Here is a 16,372-nt window from a genome sequence, read left to right on the forward strand (position 1 = left end):
TGTTTCATATTCACATTATATACATAGTCTGAAGGTAATTTTATACAATTATTTTTAATGATTTTGTGCATGAAACAAAGTTTGTGTATGTTGAGCCATTTCATTATCCTCTGTAGGCAGGCTTGCATGGAAGAATCTGGGTCTGTGTGGAAAGGATATATAGTAGTTGAAGGGGGCTGACAGGGTCTCTTTTCCTTTAGGAATTCTGAGTAAACTGTGTTATACACCTGCATTTTGACTGTGACATGTCACATGACATCAGGTATGGAACTTTCCACTTGTCGCATCATGTCAGCATTCAGAAGGTTTCCCATTTTGGATTTTTGGATTAGGGATACCAATCTATATTAAGCTGAAAGCATTAAACAGCATGTTCACAAGCATCTCTTAAGATCTGGAATGCTAATTACAAGCTTCTGCCAGTATCTCAATGAAAGAACGTGGATGGAAAACATGAGAAAAGTAACTTTAATTATCTTATCTGAACTGTTACATAAAAAGATGATCACTTTCAGAGTAAAATTAAGAATGGCCAGAATAAATTTTACAAAACTTTCCAAGAAACAACACAGTTAAGTTTACAGAATATGCCTAAAATATAATATTCAAGTGAAGAAGTATTACGCTAGTGCTCAGAATACCAGACTATGGAGTGGGGGGAGTTGCAGGGCAGAAGTTGCTTTTTTGAGATTTTTCTTGCCTTAACCCTGAATGCTTCATGTTCCCAAATAATCCAATTATGGAAACAGAAATTCCCTCGTATTATTTCACTTTAAAATACAATAAACCAGTTACATTCTCAAGTGTTAAGTTGTTTATACAAACTTAAAGTCAAGAGCATAACTTCAGGATCTGCATTTTTTATGTCAAGCGCTTTAACTAAACAGTTTAGGGCCTCCTGGAGTTTTCCACACTCTTTCAGTTCTTTTCCATGCTTTACAAGAGTCTCATAGTCATTCGCAGCCTCTGCCGCCTTATCCTGGGGAGAACCAACCAACTGTTCACCAGACAAGGGCTCAGGGGAACTAAGAGAGGTCTCTTGAGCTGGAGCACTAGACTTAGACATCATTGACCAGCTGGACTTGTTTTCCAAAGACTGTGTTTCTCCGGAAGGATCCTCTTCTGTACATTCAGAGACTGCGCCACTGCTTTCCACTGCTGCTTCTTCTGGATAATCTTCGGCACCCTTTGCTTCACTGCTGTCGTCAAGTCTTTCCTCCATATCCTCCACGTGGTCTAAAACCATATTAATAAGAGACCTCCTAGAAGACAGGGATCTTCTCAAGTTCATAGACTTATTTACACTACTGGGTATTTGAGATGAAAAGAACCTTCCCGGTGGACTGATGTCATTTTTGGGAGTTGAAGCATCAAATTTTTTCACACATGAGAATTGAAAGAGAGATGTGTTGAATGGGTTTGTGTTTGAGGTATCTTTAAAAGAATCATCTTCATCTTCACTATCTGAAACAATCCTTCCAGCTTTACTTCTAATTTTTGCTTTAACTACTACTTCTTCTGGTTCATCATCTTTCTCAGAAAACTCCCAACTAAGACATGTTTTGCTGTGCACAAACCCTGCTCTGGAATTAGCTGCAGAGCCACACAAGCTATTTCCTTTTTCAACATGCTCTGAAGACTGACTGGAAAGATTTTGTCTGTTGTCTGCTGAGTCTTCCAAGAAAAGATTGAAATCACATGCATACTGTGGTGAAGATGCTGAAAGTTCCTCTTTCAACTTGGCCTCATTTGCTTGAGCATCCTGCAGTACACTATGGGATGCTGAAAAGTCATCAGCTATTTCAATAATGGATATATTCGATTCTGCATTTTGACTTTCATTTGTTATGGAAATAATGGGCCAAGGATTGCAATGATGTAAAATCTCATCATCCTTTAGTTGATCTAGATTTGGCCCAAGATCAGCTTTGGTTGATTTGCTAGGTAAATAATTAAAACTTCCCAGAGGATCCTCTTGCAGTGCCTCCTGCTTAGGCCCCTCTTGTAATGTCTCTTTTTGTAGAGCTTCATTTTTACTTGCAAAGCTTTTTTCCAATCCCAATGAAGAGTTCATAAAAAGTTCTTCTACACTTCCAAACCCCTTGGGTAAAGCAGCTATAGAGTCAGCACTACATGTACTTTCACATGGGTGCCTACCATCTTGCAAGGTGGTAGCATTCATCTTTATATTGGAAAGATCTTGTTTCTCACCCTCTTCGGTCAGATCATCGATAACTACACTTGCCATTTTGGAACTGATATCTTCTTCCTGAGTATCATGAGTACTTATAAGAGGTGAAGGCTGAGGCTGTGGTTTATTCAAGTTAGGGCACGTCTTTGTTGAAGAAGGAAATACAGGTTCTCTTAGCCAGGCCCCCTCATTTCTATTTCTTTGTTGTTCCATGAGGAACTCTTTATTTTGAGACTCAAATTCAACAAGGAATTGAGCTTTCTGAACCCTTTGTTGAATATAGTGAGATTCTTCTACCACATCAAGCTCTTCTTTAATAGATAGATCACATGTGTACATCAAATCATGGTCAGAGATTCCAGCTATCCCCAAAGACTGCAGGTAGGCAATATGTTCATCTAGTTTTGTATCAGATTTTCTCTGAGCAGCATGCAAAGACTGAAGCTGCAGCTGGGTTACAGAGTTCTGAAGATCCTCGATTGTAAAGAGTTCTCTTAATTCTTGTTTACTAAAATATCGGAAGGGGTTCTTTTTTTCACCAGTAGTTTGTCTTATTAATGAGTCCTTGAAAACCTGTCTTCTGTATATTTTTTCCTCTACAGTCCCACAAGTGATTAGCCTATAAACCACAACATTTTCTTTTTGTCCAATTCTGTAAACTCTATCCACAGCTTGAGCATCGGTTGCAGGATTCCAGCTAGGGTCAAAAATGACCACTCTAGTTGCTGCAGTTAATGTTAAACCGACACCACCTACTTGAGTGGTAAGCAGAAAAACAGAGTAATCTTTATTTTGCTGGAACAAGTTAATTCTTTTTTCTCTTTCCAAAAGATGAGTAATTGTCCCATCGATTCGCAATATCTTAAAGTGCCTATTCTTTAAGAGGCGTTCAATGATGTTTAGAATTTGCCTTGACTGAGAAAACACCAGAGTTTGATGTCCCTCATCTCGCAGCCTCTTAAGTAGGCCCATTAGGAATATCATTTTTCCAGATTCTTCCATCAATGTGTCATCAGTTATTTGATCAATATGGTCCATGTCTGGGGAATCTTCCCCTTCATTTCCATCTTGAGCAGAGAATGTGACAGTCCCGAGATTTAGCAAACCACAAGCCCGTGCAGACAGCAGCCTAGGATGATCACACAGCTTCTTTAAGATACCTAGCTCAGCCAAAGGTGAGCGCGTCTCCATTAGCAATTCCTTGATATGATCTAAAGACACAAATTTCCTGTATATTTCTTCTTGTAAAGGCACAAGTCGTATCCAAATAATTAAATCATTTTTCCTGGAAAGGGAAGGCATTTCACAAATGGCATCAACATCTGGATTCTTTTCATTAAGTTTGACGTCTGGGTTGCTTGTTTTCTTCTGTACTTCTTCTTTAGTCCTCCTGAGAAAATAGGGTTTTATGATTGCCATTAAGTTTTCAGATATTTTAAATCCCAAGGCTTTTTCCCCTGGGGTAGCATCCTTCTCTCTTGCTCTAGTAATAGGATTTTCATACTCCATTCTAAAAGTTTTTAATGTTCCCAGCAGGGATCCTTGACAAGCAAAATCAAATAGGGACCATAGTTCTCGTAAGTTATTCTGGATTGGGGTTCCTGTGAGGAGGAGGCGATTACTTGCAGGAACAGCACGAGCACATATTGCTGACTTAGTAGATGAGGTTTTTATTTTATGTGCTTCATCAAGGATGACATAGTCCCACAGAAACTCTTGGCCCCTAAAGCTTGAAAGTTGTTGCCAGTTATTGATTAACATTTGGTATGTAGTGATAATGACACCATTCCTTTGCTGAATCCAATTGAGGTTTCTGGTTCGTTCATCCTTGCTAGGACCATGAAAGGTTTTGACTCTCATTCCTGGAGTCCACTTAACAAATTCTTTTAACCATGTGTTCATAAGATTGGTTGGCATGATCAGCAGCACATGATTCACAAGTGAAGCATCAAACATACCAGAAAGGAAAGCAATTATTTGAACAGTCTTCCCTAATCCCATATCATCAGCCAAAATACCACCTTTTCTTCCATCCCTATACAGGCTATAGAGGAAAGCTACGCCTTCCTTCTGGTGCTCAAAGAGTTGGTCGTGCAGTTCTCGATAAAGCAGCAGGCCAGAGTTGCGCACATCTGTAAATTCATCATCTCCCTGTTCTGCCAACTCCAAGACTTCCTGTATTTTTTGGATTCTGCTCAGCACCTTTTCATTGGGGAAAATGTCCTTTGCCAAATTGAAAAGTTTAAATGCTTCTTCCAGATCTCCATTCTTAGCTGCTTCTTTGGCCTCTTTCACGTATCTATAAAGTAAATAATAAAATAAAATAAAAAAGAAAAGAAAGGAAACATTGAACATTCAGTCGAAGAATGCTTTAGAGTTCATTTTGGAATCCAAACTGCAGCTGGACTTTTAATATCCTCAATTCAGGATGGGAAAGATTAGCACAGAAGATGCAGTGAAAGCTGGTGTCACTTGAGACACAAATATCCACCAGATACTGCCAGCAACACCTTCAGACACTATTTGTGGAAAATTAATGTGCAAAGGTTATTGGTTCCACAGTACTTTGTTAAAGTTGGCACCCGTAAGAAGTAAGAAGTGATTTTTTTGTAAAACAAACAATCCTCTATGTGTAGGGACATGGAAACATGGGGAACTTCTCTGGCCTTATTTTACTGGACTACTGTGATGCATTTGACACTACTGATCACTACTTTCCACTCTTAAAATTCCCTCCTTTCACCAGATTCCTACAGATTCCTTCTGGTTTTCCTCCTCTTCACTTGACCATTTCTTCTGTGTTCCTTCTACCAGAGGACTCAGTCATAGGACCTCTTCTCACTCTTTTTAGTCTCTCCTCAAGTTTTCCCAGAGCTTCCACTCCCACTTATGTGCTCATGATTCCCAAATCACTCTCTCCAACCCAGAGCTGTCCCTCAAGCTCTACTGTAGAGCCATTCAACTGCCTTCTGGACATCTCCCCTTGAAGTCAAATTCAATTCATCCCAAACTAAACTCATTATTTCCCCTCTAAAAACACGCTTCTCCATTTGTGTGGGAGTAAATAACACTACCCTCTACTTAGCCACACAAACTTCAAATCTGAAGAGAATCCTTGACCCCAACCTAAATATGAGTCATCCTTGTCCTTTCTGTTTTTTTTATGCCCCACCCTCAGGCCAGGCAGTCCCAAGTCCTACTAACTTTACTTCCCAAGTTATAACAACCTTCTTTCCATCTCTACTACCACTACTGTGGCCCAAGTCACCATCATCTCTGGCCTGGATAACTGCAGTTTCCTACTCACTGGTCTCCCTACATAAACTCTTGCCCTCTCCAATACACTCTCTATATAGCAACCAGCAATACTGTCTTAAAGCGTAAAATAAATCATGTCACTCCTCTGCTTACAATTCTTCAGTGGTGTATGGTCAATTAATTTCAGTAAGGATGCTAAAACAATTCACTAGAGAAAGAAGTCTTTTCAACTGAATATCTATGTGCAAAAGAATGAAATTGGACCCCTACTTACACCATATACAAAAATTAACTCAAAATGGATCAAAGACCTAAATCTAATGGCTAAAACTACAAAACTTAGGAAAAGATATAGGTGTGAAAATCTTCATTACTTGGAATTGGCAGTATCTTAAATACGATGCCAAACACACAAGCAACCAGAGGGGGAAAAAAAGATATACAGGGCCGGGTGTGGTGGCTCACGCCTGTAATCCCAGCACTTTGGGAGGCCAAGGCAGGAGGATCGCTTGAGGTCAGGTGTTTAAGACTAGCCTGAACAACATAGCGAGACTCTGTCTCTTAAAAAAAAATGGAAAAAAAGATAAATAGATGGGCAATAAACACATGAAAAGATGCTCAACATCATTAGTTATCAGGGAAATGCAAACCAAAACCACAGGGAGATACCACTTCCCATTAGGATGGCTATAACAAACAAGTAGGAAAATACCAAGTGTTGGCAAGGTGTGAAAAACTCCCACTACTGGTGGGAATATTAACGGTTCAGAGCTGCTTTGGAAAGCGGTCTTGATCTATGTTCTACAGCTTGAAGGAAAAAATAACATTTTAAAATTATTAGACTATTTCCAAGTTCCTGAACTGGTAACTTACCCAGTATCCTGAAACTCCTATGTAACCTGCCTGGGGTTCTGTGTAACTCTAGCCAGGCTTCTCCCCTAGACACTAAAGTGCTGCCCCTGATCCCTAGCTCTGGGCCAGAGTCACCACTAATCACACACACCATCCTTATAAATAGCAACTGTCTTATAAGTGGCAACTGTCTGCCTAGACTTGTTAGCACCAGCCTAAAATTCTTATTGGGGTGCTCTATCCATCCTCTGGAACCCCCATTTGTCAACCTCTGCCTGAACCACAACCAGAGTTTACAGTATTCCTTGGACAGCATTACTTTTTGGCTGTGAGCCAAGCTGCCTTCCCCAGTCCCTGGTTCACCCTAGTTAGCAGGTCTATCTAACAACTGCATCTCAGCTTTTCCTCTCCCTTCAGTCTATTCCACCAATTAAGTTGGACCTGGGATGGTATTCTTTCCCTACAATGGAATCAGGGAGAAAAATAAATGCTTTTTATAGCACTGCTCTGGATATCTGATTATTTGCAAGACAAGAATGCTTTTTACAATACAGTTTGATTTAGCCACTTAGCTTCTAATCACTTTGATTTTTCAGGGCTCAGAGGGAAAAAAAATGTCCTTCTTATTGCTAATGTAATGATTTATCCATCTATAGCATATAAGATCCTTAATGATCTAGAGAACTTAGCTAACACTTCATGGGCTCAAATATTTTTTCAGAATTGCTCCCCTATTTTCCTTGAAGATAGCTGGGGAGAAGCCAGGCCTGCTTGGGAGCCAAGAGGACAGGGAAGAATAACCAGTTCAGGACAAAGAACCACATACCTCAAACAAGAGAACAAGGAGAAGAATAGTGCTAGAGTATGGGGGAATATGTCAGTTTTTAATTCCATATGAAGGGACAATAAAGCAAGAATTTTTATGTTTAAATTATTACATCTGAAATTAATGACTAGAGTATAGTTCTCTTTAAGGATTGTTTAAAAGGACATCTAATCGCCTCCCACCAGGTCTCTCCCCCAGCACGTGAGGATTACAATTCAAGATGAAATTCTGGATGGGGTCACAACCAAACCATATCGCTGGTGCATGCCTGTGGTCAGTCCCAGCTATTCGGGAGGCTGAGGTAAGAGGTTCGCTTCAGAGTGGGAGGTTGAGGCTGCAGTGAGCCATGATTGCATCACTGCACTCCAGACAGACGACAGAGCAAAATCCATTTCAAAAACAAAACAAAAGAAATATTATATACAAACAACTCCTGGAGAAAGGGGATACAAAAATTAAACTTGGGCTATAAAGTCCTATTACCTGCAAAGCTATCCCTTTATTGGCAGAACTGCCCAGTTACTAACTCCCTAGGTCATAACCCCACCTAAAAGTCTTCTCCATAAGAAGCCCTACCCAAGTGGCCATTTAAAATCGTCTCTGTGGCTGGCCACAGTGGCTCATGCCTGTAAGCCCAGCACTTTGAGAGGCGAAGGTGAGTGGATCATCTGAAGTCAGGAGTTTGGGACTAGCCTGGACAACATGGTAAAACCCCGTCTCTACTAAAAATACAAAAAATTAGCTGGGCATGGTGGCAGGCGCCTGATCCCAGCTACTCGGGAGGCTGAGGCACGAAAATCACTCAGAAGGCAGAGCTTGGAGTGGGCTAAGATCATACCACTGCACTCCAACCTGTGCAACAGAGAAAGACTCCATCTCAAAAAAAAAAAATCAATAAAAAATAAAATCATCTCTGCCCCAAAGTTGTTTCCCCAGATGCAAACATCTTCCTTGATCATAGCCAATTAACCTCTCATCATCTAATCCACCTGCCTTTGGAACTGGCTGATACCTTCAGAAATCTTTCTTTTCCACAGAGGGTACGCCAGTTCAGATCCTCAAAAGTTTTTCTATCTGGAAAAACCAATAGGCCATACTATTATACCTACGCTACCCAAACAGCTAAGCTCAGCTAAACACACAGTGTTTGCAAATGAGCAGCTGAAAAGGCATACAAGCTTAAGTTGCAGAAGACACACACTTGATTTTCCTTGCTGTGGAGGGCCCTCTGGAACATTCCCTACAGAGTTATTTTAGAATGTGAAGACACAACCAGATGCAGTGGCTCAAGCCACTAATCCTAGTACTTTGAGAGGCTGAGGCGGGCAGATTGCTTGAGCCCAAGAGTTTGAGACCAGCCTGGGCAACATAGTGAAACCCGTCTCTACAAAAAATAGAAAAAAATCAGCCAGGTGTGGTGGCATGCGCCCATAGACTGGGGAGGCTGTGGTGGCATGAACCTATAGACCCCTACTGTGGGAGGATGGCTTGAGCCTGGAAGGCAGGGGTTGCAGTGAGCTATGATCATGTTTCCACTGCCCTCCAGCCTGGGCTACAGAGCCAGACCCTGTCAAAAAAAAAAAAAGAATGTGAAGAGACAGAAAACTGAATGCAAAGACCCTGACTCTAAAAACTTCGTTTTCTTCACATGCAAAGCAACCAGAAATGCTCTTTGTTTTTAATCTGGCCACCAGCCACTAGGCCCATATAGGAGTGGAGGAGTCTAGACCTGCTAATCTCAGTGCATGTGAGTGGGGTTAACGTTGTCCTCTCAACAAGAACCCAGTTTCCCTATACTGATCCAGCTCCTGGAGTATCAGCTCCCTGACATGTCTCTATGTCCAGTCTCCTTGTCAAGGTGCATGTGTTTACTTTAGACACAAGAGTCTTTTGATTCTCCATCAAAATCAATAAAACATAAAACATTTGGATTACATAAAAACTGCAGGTGACCTGAATATCAGTATTGAAAACAGGTCCATTTAAAGCCCAAGTCATGGCAGAGTAGGCTATGAGGATTCCTTCCTTTTGGCTTCACTTTCAGGGATGGTCATTTTAATCAAAGTGGGGTCATTTTAAAATCACATATACGGGAGGCTGAGGCAGTAGAATTGCTTGAACACGGGAGGTGGAGATTGCAGTGAGCCGAGATTGCACCACTGCACTTCAGCCTGATGACAGATCGAGACTCTGTCTCAAAAAAAAAAAAAAAATCACATTTAAACACAAACTTAATATTATTAAATAGTAGTGATTTCTGAGATAAGTTAGGGGAGAATATGGTTCACATTTCAGTCAAGCATTATTTAATAATTAGCTTTTCCCTGCTTAGCACCATAAGACAGGTATTTAAGAGTCAACAAAACAAACACTGTTGATTTACTCATAATAGCCAAAAACGGAAAACAACCCCAGCACTTTGGGAGATCGAGGTGGTCAGATCACCTGAAATCAGGAGTTCCAGATAAGCTTGGTCAACATGGCGAAACCTATCTCTACTAAAAATACAAAAATTAGCCGGGCATGGTGGCAGGCACCTGTAATAAGGCAGAGGCAGGAGAATCGCTTGAACCTAGGAGGCAGAAGTTGCACTGAGAGCACACTAATGCTCTCCAGCCTGGGTGACAGAGTGAGACTCTGTCTCAAATAATAATAATAATAATTATTATTATTATTATTTAGGCCAGGCGCAGTGGCTCACACCTATAAGCCAAGGCCGGCGGATCACTTGAGGTCAGACATTCGAGATCAGCCTGGCCATCATGGTAGAACCCCATCTCTACTAAAAATACAGAAATTAGCCGGATGTGGTGATGGGTGCCTGTGATCCCAGCTACTCGGGAGTTTGAGGCAGGAGAACTACTTGAACCTGGGAGGCAGAGTTTTCAGTGAGCCAAGATGGCACCACTGCACTCCAGCCTGGATGAAAGAGTGAGACTATGACTCAAAGAAACAAACAAAAACAAAGAAACAATCTGTGGTATATTCATACAATGGACTCAATAACAGAAAAGAAACAACTACTACATGCATGAATTTATACATGTATGAATCTCAAAAACATGCTGAGGAAAAGCCAGGCATAAAAGAGTAGAAACTGTAAATTCACTTATATCAAGTTCTAAAATAGACAAAACTAACATATGGTAGAAAACATCAAGACAGTGGTTGCCTGTGGAGGTGGAAATTGCCTGGGAAAGGGCGTGATGGAACTTTCTGGGGTGATAGTAGTATTCTATGCCCTGACAGGGGTTTGGGTTACATAGGTGTATGCATTTGTCAAAATTCACCAAATGTATACTTAGATATGTGCATTTCTATGAAAATTTTACTTTAAAAGAAAAAAACTAAACAAATATTGAAATCCGCTTAATAGTTTATATGCTGAAGTGCTTAGGGGGAAGTATCCTGATGCCTGCAATTTACTTTGAAATGTATCCTTCAAAAAAAAAAGGATGGACTGATAGAATATGTATGTGGTAAGAATAGGTGTGTGATAAAGCAAGTATAGTAAAATGTTAATAACAGAATCTAGGTGGTGGGTCAAAAAGGGAGACTTTAGCTTTGCCAATAGACTGCTGCCTCTCAATTTGAATGCATACAAAACCAAGATTCATAACACGCTGCAATTTGGCTTTTTAACTAGCACTCTAATGAACTGTTCTCACCAAGAACACCAATCTCCATATTGCCAAACTCCATGAACAGCTTTTAGTCTTTATCTTTCTTGACCTTTCTGTTATGCTTAAAACCACTGATCACTACATCCCTCCTCAAGTTTTCCCTCCCCCTTGGGTTCAGTGGCATACACTCCTCTCTCCTATTTTTCTTCTGCCTCTCTAACAATTCGAGATGCTCAGTCTGCAAATTGAATTCCTCTCCCTCCATGTATCCCATATAAAATGTGGCATTTCTGGGGATCTTCTTGTTGTCAATGTCCTGATTTCCCAGAAGATTTTATCCACAACAATGCCCTGTACTAGGTTAAATAGAGTCCTCCAAAATTTCATGTCCACCTGGAACCCATGAATGTGACCGGGACTTTGCAGATGTTACCAATTTAAGATGAGGTCATACTGGATTAGGGTAGGCCCTAAACCCGTATGATAAGCGTACTTATAAGAGGTAAGCTGAGACACTGAGACATAGAGAGAAGAATGCCATATGAAGATGGGGGTAGAGAATGGAGTGATGCATCTACAAGCCAAAAAGCTTCTAGGATTGCCAGTACCACCATAAACTAGGAGAGAGGCTCAGAACAGATTCTTTCTCAGTCTCCAAAAAGAAACCAATCCTGTTGACACCTGGATTTCAGACTTCTAGTTTCCATAACTGTGACACAATATCTAGGTTTTTAAAAAATTGTGGTAAAATACATATAACATAAAATTGGCCATTTTAACCATTTTATGCATACAATGGCATTGATTATATTCACAATGTGCAATCCTCACCACTATCTTTCTCATGATACCAAACAGGAACTCTGTACCCATTAAGCTAGAACTCCCTTATTTCCCCCACATCCTCAGTGACCTCGAATCTTTTTTTATCTCTATGTATGTGCCTATTCTAGATATTTTATATAGGTGGAATCATATAATATTTCTCCTTTTGTATTTGGTAGTGGTTAACCAGATAACCTTGGGCTGGAAGATTAAGGAGCTGGAGGTACTAAAGGTCTATATCCATTGTAAAAGAAATTAATTGTCCCTGGAGAATTTTCCATTTTTAGTTAAACTTTATTCCAAAGGGTCAGTTAGGATGTTAGCCACCAAATGCTCCCCTAAATAATAAAACTCCCTTCTGCTGAAGAACATTGGCTAGTAGAATCCCCTCTAGATGCCAAAGCACATCTGCTATGCCAGAAAGAAAGATAATTTTGGTTTTGGCATAATTACTGTTAGGCTGTTTTTTTCCGGAGTTAGCCAACAGGTTCAGTTCCTTTCTGAGGGCATGTTGTTAGCATGTAGGAAGATGCTTTCTTCCTGTTTATTCTGGCAGAAATGTATTTGCCCAGTTCAACCAAAAGCTGCACTAAAATGTTCAGGTCTAATTACAAAGGAGGATTACAACCCTGCCTGCTTTCACTCACTTTGAAATCGGTCTTGCTTTTCCTGCCTGCTTGTATTTTCTTTATGAGAGTATGAAGGACCTAAAAGAGCGAGAAGAACCTTGGCTCTTTTAAGCCATATAGTTTGGTCCAAATAGTTCTTGTCTGAGGAATCCAAAGCCAATAACCAGATAATACTACAGAAAGCCTTACACTGTTTTCAGCGATTGCTCTTATAGGTGAAAGAGAGTACGAAGCTAAACAGTGTTAAGCCTGAAACCAAAACTTGTGTAGGCTCCTAACCTAAGAGACCCAGGCTACCATTAAACTGAATATTCATGTTTTATACATTTTTCTATATGTATCTTATATTTCACAATAAAACTTTTAAAGAATGTTAATTGTCCACCCTAGTGGCTAGGGGATAAGATCATTACCAGAAGGTGGACATGAAAGCTTATCGAGCAGACAAAAAAAGTTAAAAATGCAAAAAGAACAAAATACAACAGCAACCATAATTCCCTACACCTAAGCAAGTACCTGAAATATGGGCACTCCATGCTGTTCCAGGAAAGAACAGTGTAGAACTCTTGATTCTATTCCACTCATCTGTATCTAGATTTATGCAAATACCACAGTCTTCACTACTGTAGCTTTGTTGTAAGTGTTGAATTTAAGAACTGTGAGTCCTCTTTGTTCCTTTGAAAAAATGTTTTAAATAATAGAGATGGGGTATCGCCATGTTACCCAGGCTGGTCTCAAACTCCTGGCCTCAAGTGATCCTTCTGTCTCAGCCACCTGAGTAGCTGGGATTACAGATGTGAGGCACCACACCCAGCTAACTTTGCTCTTTTTCAGGACTGTTTTGGCTATTCTGGGTCCCCTGCCTTTCTATACAGCTTTCATAATAGCTTCTCAATTTCTTTCTTTTTTCTTTTGAGACAGAGTCTTGCTCTGTCACCCAGGCTGGAGTGCAGTGGCATGGTCTCTGCTCACTGCAACCTCTGCCTCCCAGGTTCAGGTGATTCTAATGCCTCAGCTTCCTGGTTAGCTAGGATTATAGGCGTGCAACACCACACCTGGCTAATTTCTGAATTGTTACTAGAAATGGCGTTTCATCATGTTGGCCAGGCCTGTAGCTTGTCAATTTCTGCAACAAAGCCAGCTGGAATTTTGTTAGACATGGCATTAGAATCTGTAGAACACTCTGGAAGTACTGCCATTTTAAAGATTTTACATCTTTCAATCCATAAACACAGGATATCTTTCCTTTTATTTATACCTTCTTAAATATCTTTCAACAATGTTTTACAGTTTTCAGTATCCAAGTGTTAAAATTCCTCGTATAAATTTACTCCTAAGCATTTATTTTTGTTGCTATTGTAAATGGAATTGTTTTGGCTGGGCATGGTGGCTCACAAGGTCAAGAGATCAAGACCATCATGGCCAACATGGTGAAACCCTGTCTCTACTAAAAATACAAAAATTAGCTGGGCGTGGTGGCAGGCACCTGTAATCCCAGCTACTTGGGAGGCTGAGGCAAGAGAATCACTGGAACCCAGGAGGCGGAGGTTATAGCGAGCAGAGATCACACCACTGCACTCCAGCCTAGGCAACAGAGTGAGACCCTGTCTCAAAAATAAATACGTAAGGCTGGGTGCGGTGGCTCACACCTGTAATCCCAGCACTTTGTAAGGCCAAGGCAGGCGGATCACCTGAGGTCAGGCGTTCAATACCAGCCTGGCCAACATGGTAAAACCCCTATCTCTACTAAAAATACAAAAATTAGCTGGGTGTGGTAGCCTGTACCTGAAATCCTAGCTACTCAGCAGACAGAGGCAGAAGAATTGCTTGAACCTGCGAGATGGAGGTTGCAGTGAGCCGAGGCTGCGTCACTGCACTCCAGCCTGGGCAACAGAGACTCTGCCACAAAAAATATAAATAAATTAAAAAAAATGGAATTGTTTTAATTTCATTCACTGCTGTGCACAGAAATACAACTGAATTCTGAATACTGATCTAGTATCCTGCAACTTTCTTGATTTATCTATTGGCTCTAATAGTTTTTTGTGGATTCATTAGGGTTTTCTATATTAAAGGTCATGTCACCAAGATACTACAAAAAGAAAAGAAAAGAAAAAAAACTTACAGACCAACATCCCTTATAAACATTAATGTAAAAATCCTCAATAAAATATTAACAAACCCGATTCAGCAGCATATTAAAAGGATTATATACCATGATCAAGTGGGATTTATTCCTGGAATGCAAGCATGGTTCAACATACCAAAGTTGAACAATGTAATATATCATATTAACTAATGAAGGAAAAAAACATCTTCTATTTTAGTATCCAGAGAGATCATACCAGGTAACATTCTTCAGCAGGAAAGAAGTTTCATTATCTCAAATGATGCAGAAAAAAGCATTTGACAAAATTTAACACCCCTTCATGATAAAAACACTGAAAAAAACAAAACTACCTCAACCTAATAAAAGTCATATATGAAAAACACAATGAACATCATACTCAATGGTGAAAGACTGAAAGCTTTTCCTCTAAGATCAGGAACAAGAAAGGATCCCTGCTTTCATCAGTTCTACTCAATATAGTACTGGAAGTCCTAACCAGAGGAATTTTAGTCAAGAAAAAGAAATACAAGGGCCAGGCACAGTGATTCATCCCTGTAATCCCACTACTTTGGGAGGACAAGGAAGGAGAATCACTTTAGGCCAGGAGTTTGAGACCAACCTGGACAACAAAGCACGACCCTCATTTCTACAAAATTTTAAAAATTAGCCAGGCAAGATAGCACATGCCTGTAGTCATAAGTATTCAGGAAGCGAAGGTAGGAAGATCACTTGAGCCCAAGAGTTCAAGGCTGCAGCGAGCCATGATTCCAGCACTGCACTCCAGCCTAGGCAACAGAGTAATACCCTGTCTTTAAAAAAAAAACAAAAGAAAAGAAAAGAAATAAAAGTCCTCCAAATTAGGAAGAAGTAGTAAAATTATCTCTGTTCACAGGTGATATGATCTCAGATGTAGAAAACCCTAAATATTTTTCAAAACAAAACTGTTAAAACTAATAAATTCAGCAAAGTAACAGGATACAAAGTCAACAACCAAATATCAGATGCAATTCTGTATACTAACAATGAACAATCTGAAAAGGAAATTACAAAAACAATTCCATTTATAATAGCATCAAAAGAATAAAATACTTAGGAATTAACTTAACCAAGGAGTAAAATACTTGTACAATGAAAAATTAAAAACAGTGCTAAAATAATTTAAGACATAAGTAAATGGAAACACATTCATGCTCATGAATTAGAATACAATATTTTAAAAATACCATACTATTCACTGCAATCTACAGAATCAACGCAATCCCTATCAAAATCCCAATGATGTGTTTTGCAGAAACAGAAAACCCCTTCCTAAAATTCATGGCCAGGTGCAGCAGCTCAACTGAGGTCAGGAATTCAAGATCTGCCTGGCCATCTCTCCTAAAAATACAAAAATTAGCCAGGTGTGGTGGTGAATGCCTGTAATCCCAGCTACTCGGGGCTGAGCCAGGAGAACCTGGGAGACAGAGGTTGCAGTGAGCCAAGATTACACCACTACACTCTAGCCTGGGCAGCAATAGTGGGAAACTCTGTCTAAAAAAAAAAAAAAAAAAACCTTCCTAAAATTTATATGAAATCTCAAGGGACCCTGAATAGCCGTGAAAACAAGGTTGAGAAAGAACAAACCTAGACAGAGAACTTACGTCCTGATTTCAAAACTAACTACAATACTACAATAATCAAAACAGTATGGTACTGGCATAAAGATATATAGACTAGAACAAACAGCCCAGAAATAAAACCTTGCATATATAGTTGAATGATTTTTCACAAGGGTACCAAGACCACTCAATGGGGAAAGGACAGTCTTTTTCAATAAGTGGCAACTGGATATTCACATGCAAAAGAATGAAGTTGGACCCTTACCTCACATCATACACAAAAATTAACTCAAAATGGATCAAAGACCTAAAACTATAAAATTTTTAGAAGAAAACAGGGCAAAAACTTAAAAACTTCACAACATTTGGCTGGGCGGGTGGCTCATGCCTGTAATGGTGGCACTGTGAGAGGCTGAGGCAGGAGGATCACTTGAAGCCAGAAGTTCAAGACCAGGCTGGG

General features: G+C 40.0%; 1 protein-coding gene across 1 annotated transcript in view; it reads right to left on the reverse strand.

Moving 5' to 3' along the window:
- Window positions 1-445: 445 nt before the first annotated feature.
- The window catches only part of ERCC6L (ERCC excision repair 6 like, spindle assembly checkpoint helicase), a 46,805-nt gene continuing 30,878 nt past the window's right edge, over window positions 446-16,372 (reverse strand). The window contains exon 2 of the mRNA XM_002762987.7: window positions 446-4,490. Within this exon, the coding sequence (XP_002763033.5) occupies window positions 800-4,490 (3,691 nt within the window). The 3' untranslated portion in view covers window positions 446-799. The remainder of the gene's footprint in view (window positions 4,491-16,372) is intronic.

The sequence above is a fragment of the Callithrix jacchus genome, chromosome X (assembly GCF_049354715.1).
Source record: "Callithrix jacchus isolate 240 chromosome X, calJac240_pri, whole genome shotgun sequence".
NCBI classification, from domain to species: Eukaryota; Metazoa; Chordata; class Mammalia; order Primates; family Cebidae; genus Callithrix; species Callithrix jacchus.